Consider the following 9557-nt stretch of genomic DNA (forward strand, 5'->3'; position numbering starts at 1 on the left):
AAAAAAAAAAATGTTTCCTACAAGGAGACCCACCTGTTTTTCTGTAAAAGTTTTAAATTCCTCGTTTCCTAGGGGGTCCCCGCAGCAATCTTGCCCCCGCCCCCTGTACGGGTGCCACCATCGTTCTAATGGAGGCACCCGTGCGTGCTCGTGCCTGCAGGGCCTGTGTGCGTCCATAGCCCTGTGGCAGGCCACGCCCCTTCCCTCTTTGATCAATGGCAGAAGGAGCCTATGGCTCCTCTGCCATCAGTATCCTCACTCGGAAGTTCGAGGTACAGATGATCGCTTCGGGACCGGCGGCTGGGACGAGAGCACCTGACAGGTAAGTTTGGGGGGACTGGGATAGAAAAAAGGTGCTGGGCTGTTTTTACCCTAATGCAGAGAATGCATTAAGGTAAACGCCCAGACCTTAATACTACTTTAATCTCCGCATGCAGAAGGGCTTCTTCACCGTAAGAGTTGTGGAAATGTACAATAGACTCCCCCGGGAACTAGCTGTAGTCTAGTTAATACAAAGCATGGAAATCTCAAACATAGCAACAGTTGAGTATTCTTTTTACAGTGTAGCAAATGCATGAAATTATTTTCAGATTTTGAGATCATAGCAAATTCCAAGTCCCCGACTCAATAGATTGGTTGGTAGTCATGTGCTTCTCGGCTCCATCTAGTGGTGGTAGTGTTGTGAAAATGGCATTCACCCAGCTACACGCTGGGTAAGGATGTAGAAGTCAGCCCCGTAGAATGTGAATAATCCATGACTTCGCTCCATTGTACTTTGTTTCCGCACTCTCCGCTGCTTATTCAGCGTCACATTTGCCGTGTTATAAATGAGAATTTTTGCCCCAAATCTCTTTGCATTCCTTCTCTGCTCCTGCTTTGAATCTGGGTAACCCACGGGAAAGGTAATGATTAAAGTCCAACCCCGGTGTACAATTGCACCTGCACTTTGCAGTTAATGTTTTTATCAATAAGCCCCAAAGTAAAGTCTTCTTAAAGGAGAACTATGAGGTGAGTGATTTCCACTCACCTCATAGTTCTAGCCGACCTGTGACAATGAGACTGTCACTGGTCGGTTCAGTAGATCGGGAGGTGAGCGAACACATACCGGAGTTCGCTCACCTCTCGATCCTGTCACGGCAGAGAGCAGGGGAGGGGCTGGATTCCCCCCGCTCCGATCACCCAGCGCTGACTGGCGGAACGGACGGGGAGGGGGCGGGTACAGCTGGCTCTGCCTCTAGATAGGCAGAGCCAGCTGTCACTCACGCAGATGGGCGGATCTCGACATTGATGTCGGGTTCCGCTCCGGCTGCGGCGTCTCAGTATATAGAGAGCTGTAGCTCGCGGTATACTGTGCTTAGGGTGACGGGAGGACGCTAGTTTGTGTCCTCCCGTTACCCTGAGGAGAACTATGGGGAAAAGCCCTAACCCCATAGTTCTCCTTTAAATGGGTTCAATTGAGGGCATCAGGTGGGCGGTGACAGAGCGCTGTATTGTGTGTCCTGGTGGGACTCGGCTCCCTTTAACCAGACCAAAGGTGTGCGCCACACCACTGATGTTCATTTGCCCACTCCGTGTTTGCGGGGCTGTCTATCCATGTACTGAGCATGCACGTGCCAGTGTTCTTGCTTCAAGTATACATTTTTGTTTTTGTATTTTTGAAGTGCTTATTTATAATGAATGTTTGCCATTTTGTGAGATAAATAGGCAAGCTTTACGCTCCTCCCCCCCCCCATTTTCTGCTCATTCTGTTATAACCGTTCCCCATCATATCGGAGACATAAAATCAGTCGGAAGCTTCTCCCTGCAGAGGAGTCCCGTGTGCCACCACAGCAGAGGGACATGTAGTTCTCAGTAGAATACAAGTGCGGCGCCCATTCGTTCTTCCTCCCATCCCTGTTACTGAATGCATGTATGGAGCTTTGCCGGCTCAAATGTAAAAAAAATCAGTGACACGTAATTATCAGTGGGGCACAAGTGCCGGGATGTCCACGCGCTTGTAGTCCATTTATACTTCCTCCCGTGCTGTAACTGAAAGTTTGCACCTCGGTATGGACAGTGACTGGAGGAACAGTATGCAGGAGCCAGCGCAATGCACGCGCAATCCACTGTTTAGGTTTTTTTATATAGAGGCCAGCTCTGACCATATATACATTTCAGTGAGCAGAACAAATATATAAATATATTTATAAACATTGGGTGCCTAAGGGCTTGTTCACACCATGTCCAGACCAGAACAGTTTGTTCCCAGCCCAAGAAACATCCCTATGGTATTTTGGGGCTCTCTCCACACCAGTGCAGTGCAGACAAAAAAAAAATACTGCTGGTCTCATTTTGTCTGGTCTGCAACGCATGGGAACGCATCAAAAACACATGCAAATGCACTGGATTGGACTGCATCTGAAAGCTCATTTTAAGCTAAAAAAATAAATAAATGTGGCAAAAATGAACTGCGTTTGCAGATCTGCTCCAGACATTGTGTGAGCAAACCCTAAAACACGCACTTATCCTTTTTGCCATGACCTAACCCTCCCTCTGCACAGATGCATACATACCCTGATCCAATGGCTGCGGCCTCCATCCTTGTTTACATCCTTCGCCTCAAGTCTCGCTCTCATAGCCATGCCTGCACGTTGCAGCCCTATAGATTTTTACGGGGTTATCTCCATTCATCTTGGAACACGGCACCATAGAGGGTTATGGGGCTGTAATGCGCAGGGGCGGCAAGGAGAATGAGACTCATGTACAAAATGTTCCATAGTCATAGCAACATTAGCAACAAACTCTTTGAGATTAATTCCGTAACAAAGACTAGAGGACACCACCTAAAACTAGTAGAAAAAAATTTCGAACACAAGGGGCGAAGGGGGTTCTTCTCAGTTTGCGCGGTTAGGGTCTGAAACTTGCTGCCTCAAGCGGTAATTTCCGCAATTAATATGGAATCATTCAAGAAGCTTTTGGACGACTTCCTGAGAGACCGAAATGTACAGGTACTCTTAAGAATGAGAACACTCATGGACTATACACACAAACAGGTTGGACTTGATGGACTTATGTCTTTATTCAACCTCAAATACTATGTTACTTGCAGCTCTGCATGTAAACAAACACCTGAGGCCACTGCATCAAGGTAAGAATGCATCTATGGAGGGGGGAGAAGGTTATGGTTAGGTCAAGGCAAAAGGATCAGTGCAATTTTGTCTTAAAGTGCAATGATTCTTTTAGGATCGTTTCCTCGAAAGTGTTTCCTGGCTGTGTATTCTACAAATGTCCCTCATTGATGTGAGCCCAGTTGGGTCTTGAACGCTGGTCATGTTTTGTGTCACGGTTTGTGTTGTGTAGTAAATGTATCAGAACACCTCTTCTGTTTCCTCCTTTCCTTATTATTTTTTGTCTCCCCCTCTTCCTCATCCTCCTCTCTGCTCGCTCTCCTCCTCCCTCTGTTGCTCTTTCAGCTTCCCCTGGGAATGGAACCTTCCTACTCTCCTGTCCCCGTGGCCCTTGTCCATCCTGTCCCAACAGTCGTAGCCAATGGCCCCTCCTGCCTCCCCGCCCACCCGATACCCTCTCCACACCCGGCTGTTGCGCCCGCCCCCGCGGCTGTGCCCAGCGAGTCTGGAACCCCCTCCGGTATGGCGGAGCCAGAGGAGGAGGTGCTTGTGGACTGCCAGTCCATCCACTTCAACGAGAATCCCTTCATACTGGCTAACAAGAAGCGGCCAGGGGCCAGTGCAGTTGCACTAAGTGGGCCCCCTACTGGATACGGCAAGGCGGGAGTCCTGAAGACCACTGTGTACTCCTGCAAGAAGGCAAGCAACACGTTTGTGTGTGGTTTTTTTTTTGCACGCGTGTTGTCCCCCACATGTGAAGCACGTACATCACTTGTCGGCTGGCATTGTCACATGCTTGGCACACTGGCAGGATGACCACTGCCCGCGCACGGGTCCCTGCATGGTGTCCTGTTGGCTGGTTCCATGAACGGTCCGGAGTACTGTGTGCATTGTGCCATCACGTGGCCTGCCTTGTTTGTACACTAGCCCAGTTTGTCGTCCCTCCTGTGTCTTCTCACCAGCTTTTGCTCCTTGTCACGGTTTCCAGCATGTCATTGTCACGTTTGTAATGTATGACTCCCCGGATGCTCACGAGTTTGTTACTTCTCTTTACCAAAGGAGGCGCTGTTGTGTGCGGGGTGGATGGTGTCAGTCCAATAATGGGGTCTGTAGTATATATCTTGTATTGGTGCTTTGTTACTGAATACTGTTCAGCATTTCTGACTATCCAACGCTTCATATCTGATTGGTACACGTCTACGATTGCCGCCTCTTAATCTTCGGCCGTGCTGGTAACATTGGCCTCCGTACAATGTGACTGGGCAATGAACGATCTGAAAATGTATTTCTGGATACTGGTTACATATATGCTGAGCAGCTCACCCAGCGCCAAGCAGCAGCTGCAAAAGCAAATAGAATGTTGGGATGTGTTTTAGAGGGAGATAAAAAAACATGAAATGCTAATATCTCATCCACATCATCAACTTCCTCGTATACATCAATTTAAAGGGTTTCCACTTTTGCAATCATACATTAGATAGCCCCACTATATGTATAAGTCGTCATATTCACACAGCATAGCTAAAAATTACTTTTTACAACATATTTAGATGTGTCTGTGTTGCTGGAGCCATTGCAAGCTTCTCTCTCCATTTCCAAATGACAGGAAACTGTCTTTCCCCAAAGAAAGACCGGGGACAGACTAAGATTCCCTTCATTTAACTTTCAGTGCTTCTAGATTTTTAACTCTTTGTTAGGACAGGCAGTGTTAAGATCTAGCTCACAACTGATAATGAGATCTGCCGGCACAGTGCAGACCGGGTTCATTATAATAACCTCTACCTGCCTGTTGCTGACGCACTACAGCAAGGCTCATGGCATGCCCGTTGCTGCCGCACTACAGCAAGGCTCATGGCATGCCCGTTGCTGCCGCACCGCAGCAAGGCTCATGGCATGCCCGTTGCTGCCGCACCGCAGCAAGGCTCATGGCATGCCCGTTGCTGCCGCACCGCAGCAAGGCTCATGGCATGCCCGTTGCTGCCGCACCGCAGCAAGGCTCATGGCATGCCCGTTGCTGCCGCACCGCAGCAAGGCTCATGGCATGCCCGTTGCTGCCGCACCGCAGCAAGGCTCATGGCATGCCCGTTGCTGCCGCACCGCAGCAAGGCTCATGGCATGCCCGTTGCTGCCGCACCGCAGCAAGGCTCATGGCATGCCCGTTGCTGCCGCACCGCAGCAAGGCTCATGGCATGCCCGTTGCTGCCGCACCGCAGCAAGGCTCATGGCATGCCCGTTGCTGCCGCACCGCAGCAAGGCTCATGGCATGCCCGTTGCTGCCGCACCGCAGCAAGGCTCATGGCATGCCCGTTGCTGCCGCACCGCAGCAAGGCTCATGGCATGCCCGTTGCTGCCGCACCGCAGCAAGGCTCATGGCATGCCCGTTGCTGCCGCACCGCAGCAAGGCTCATGGCATGCCCGTTGCTGCCGCACCGCAGCAAGGCTCATGGCATGCCCGTTGCTGCCGCACCGCAGCAAGGCTCATGGCATGCCCGTTGCTGCCGCACCGCAGCAAGGCTCATGGCATGCCCGTTGCTGCCGCGCCGCAGCAAGGCTCATGGCATGCCCGCCATTATATTCATCATAGATCTCCGCAACTCTTGAAGTTCAGTCGGCTGACCCAGCATGTCTCACCGCCTGTGGCTGTTGATGAGGCATCTGACCCGTGCGTGAGGTCAGAGGAATATGGTGGCCTTTCTATGACACATTTCAGCAGGTGGAACTCAGCTGTTCTGTTGGTGTAAGGGGGGAAGGGGGTAATGGAAGGCTTTTGTAATAAATCACACATCTAGGCCAGTGTGGTCTCATAGCCATAAAGGGGCTTTTTTTTTAACCATTCTGATAACTGGTTTCTATCCCCATTGTAAAGGACTAGCGTGCAACCCTAATGTGGTTGTTCAGTTATATGTGCAGTTAGGAGGTCCCCTGTTGTATTCTCATCTCTTGGGACCCCCATCAGTGAAATGGGGGGGTGAGGGGGGGCATGGTTCTTGGCTCTGTTCCGGTCTTCCCCGGGGTGCTCCCACTCAACTTATTCTGGAAGAGCTGAAACTACAATATGATGAACGCGGAAACTGGCTTTCCAGAGAGCGATGTGGTGCTGGTAATCTAGTCTGTAATTTTACCCAAGGAGTCAGATTGCTGAGAGCAAGTAAAGGAACCTCACTATCCTTATAACAAACATGGTGACCAGCATGGCATTGTGCGGGGTGATGTACCCTTTGTTAGGACAGGCCGGGAGGTCTGTGATTGATCTGCTCAGGCTGAATATAATCCGGGAAAATCTTCTGGCTTGGTGCCGGACTTCTCCTAATCTCATCTTTGTGTTTTCTGCCTTACAGACTCCCTCTGGAGATTACACAACTGGAAATAAAAGGGACGTTCCAGGTTCCCCCTGCAGCCCCAGCGGCTCGAAGGTGAGAGTCATAAACCTCCATGGGAAACATCTACTGTGTGTAAATACGTCTGCACACACCCGGTGTACTATTCACACCACTCAGATGCAATAACATCTCCATTGATTGGTTATATAATCTTCCTGACTCTGTTCTGTGTGTGTCAGGCTGGCCCTCCTCGGTCCTGTCCCCTCGGTGGCAGGGAGACGCGATTTGTAAGTTATTCTGCACCCACCGCCTCTACTTCCTGCTTCCAGAAGGGGCGCTGTAACTTTAATTGGGCATTGCTGTACTGGGGGGGGGGTCATGTGACCTGCATGCGTCTGGTCGGTTGTGGGTTTCAGACCAGACTAATCTGTCCATCCAACGTGGGGCCAATTTATAAAGATCCGCTGGATAATGCCTCTTTGTTATGGTGATAAATTACCTCCATCATGAACCGTTATGATGGCGAAGGGGCGTGTAAAGAAAATGGGTTAAAAAGTAGACTGGTAAAAAAAGAAGGCAAAGTGGGGGTAGGGGGCGGTTCCTTCTCCAGAACTGAAGATAGCAGATAGTGCCGGGTTTTGGCGACTTAAAGAAGAACTCCGTGCAATTTACATTAAAGCTAAAATCCGGGTGCCAAACTTTAAATATATTCCTCAATGGCCACAACGAATGTAAATCCACTTTGTGAACACCAGATGCCTTTACAAACCAAGATAGTACCGTGTAATAGTAGTTGTGACATCATTACTTTGCTGCACATAGCCTGTGCAGAGAGCAGAGTTGTCCCAGCAAGCTCCACCCACTAATGGGCTGCCTGCCGAGAACTACACGAAAGGGTGGAGACGAGACCAGTTTCCCTGCACAAGGAGAGAGCAGCAGTGACCGCTCTTTATTACAGGAGGGGGTGGAGACAAGACCAGGCACTCTGCATAAGGAGAGAGCAGCAGTGACCGGTCTTTATTACAGGAGGGGGCGGAGACAACACCAGTCACCCTGCACAAAGAGAGCAGCAGTGACCGGTCTTTATTACAGGAGGGGGCGGAGACAACACCAGTGACCGCTCTTTATTACAGGAGGGGGCGGAGACAACACCAGTCACCCTGCACATGGGGAGAGAACAGCAGTGACCGAGTCTTTATTACAGGAAGCTTTACGTTTAAACTAGATTACTGCACAGATCTGGAAGACGTACACAAAGCACACAAAGTAGGAATACACATTTAGGGAATATTTGCTGATCCCGGAGTCCAGCTTTAGGATCATGAAGTAATACATTAAAGGTGTTGGCAGACACTAGGCTTTCTTTTTGTAATAATTTTTATAATGACACATGGGTTGCATTCCCACGGGGCTTGTATGCCCATTCTGGGGATCCTGCGTCAGGAACCTACAGATTCTTGTGGGTGGAATCCCAGGTGTACCCGTTCATATGTAATCGCTGTACCCCTTTAAGTTGATGCCAGGGTGACTGCGGCTGCATCTCATGTACTCATGCATGGCACCATTGCATGTGGTTCAGGAGAGAAGATTGTCGCATCTATCCTGCCTCCCGGAACCACATGTAGGTGTATCATGCGTGATTACATGCGGACTACTGCTGACAGATGCGGCCGCTGTCAGCCCGCCATTCACTTGAACAGCAGCCGCATCTCAACGGGCACACTTGGGAGTTGGATAGTGATGACGGAGGGTTAATGAGAGGTTACATGGGAACAATTGTAAGGTTGCTTCCACTGACATTACATGCAGATGAAAGGTCACTGCTTAGAATATGAAGAGTTAATACAATGTAACGATGTTACATGGTATGTCTCAGAGAAGCTTCTGAACGTGTTCGTACACTCCTGTGATATAGATCAGTGCTTCTTAAAGTGTGGGTCGCGAGCCCATATGGGGTCCCACAAGTGAACAGGGGGGTCGCGATCTGAGTCCCCGGCCAGGACCGCCATCAGGGGGGTACAGCCTTTACTTGTGTGAGGGGCCCAGGCGGCCGGGGAGGCCTGGGCTCCAAGCAAGATTTTTTTTTTTTCTTTTCGTTTAATGTGCAGTGTAGTGTAGTTTTTAAGGTCGCATACCCCCCACCTCTGTTCACTTGGTACCTTCCTGAGCACGTGCATGCAGGAAGGTTTTTTTTGTGTTTTTTTTTTTTTTACATTGACGGAGCTTCCTTTAACCCAGCAGAAGTGGAGCACAGCTGCTGGAGGTAAAGATAAGGAGGGAGAGGAATATAGATCACATCCATGCTGTCAGTTTGCTGGTAATATTGGGCGGGGTGTGAAGGGGTGCAGAGATGATCAGGAAGTACACCCAAGTACTTTGTAACCATTTGAGGAATATATATATGTATGCATATTCCTTTAAATGGTTAAATCTCCAGTCAAAGCTTTTTTTTTCATTTTGGGATAGTAAGAAAGAGTAGAACTGCTGTCAGATTGTAAATGATATAGCACACCCGATTTAAGAAATGTTCCCCCAAATTTCTGCTCAGTCTGACACTTTGAACTAAACAGCAAGGGGAGATTTCACCTTACTTCCTGTTCTGTCTGAAATCCTTTGATAGGGGACGCAGATCACAGTAAAAACTTGATAGTTGTTAAAACAATCCCTCAATCAATCCAAATTCTGAAATCTAAGATTTGGTTGGTCTGAACTATGAGATGCTGGGAATGGGACGTGAGTTCTGCTTGCTGATGGAAATGTGGGAACTAATAGAGCTGACTATTAATCTGGGTGATGGCTGCAAACCGGAGCAATATCCCCGAAATGCCCATGTGTAACAGTCTGCTGGCTTCATTCTGGGTTCAGGTTTTCATGGGCTTGTGGAAAAAAAACAACTAAAATGGTTACATACATGTCACATGTATGTCATGGTGCTGTGCTGCATGCGGAGACTGTAACTGATAAAACCGTATGTTCTGCAGGATCTGTCAATGTATTAACTGTGCATTGTATCACCGTGCCTTCTGTCCATAGTCCTGTACCTCTCTCTCCCTCTGTCGGGAGTCCTGTCTCTCTCTCTCTCTCTCTCTCTCGCTCGCTCGCTCGCTCCCTCCCCCCTCTCTCCGGCGCC

General features: G+C 49.3%; 1 protein-coding gene across 1 annotated transcript in view; it reads left to right on the forward strand.

Annotated features, from left to right (window-relative positions):
* Nucleotides 1–9557, forward strand: part of SCRIB (scribbled planar cell polarity protein) — a 127989-nt gene that overhangs the window by 97593 nt on the left and 20839 nt on the right. Inside the window, exons 31-33 of the mRNA XM_018562648.1 lie at nt 3453–3806; nt 6446–6520; nt 6667–6714. Of these exons, the coding sequence (XP_018418150.1) occupies nt 3453–3806; nt 6446–6520; nt 6667–6714 (477 nt within the window). The remainder of the gene's footprint in view (nt 1–3452; nt 3807–6445; nt 6521–6666; nt 6715–9557) is intronic.

Source organism: Nanorana parkeri, unplaced genomic scaffold (assembly GCF_000935625.1).
Source record: "Nanorana parkeri isolate BGI_ZX_2015 unplaced genomic scaffold, ASM93562v1 scaffold588, whole genome shotgun sequence".
NCBI lineage: Eukaryota > Metazoa > Chordata > Amphibia > Anura > Dicroglossidae > Nanorana > Nanorana parkeri.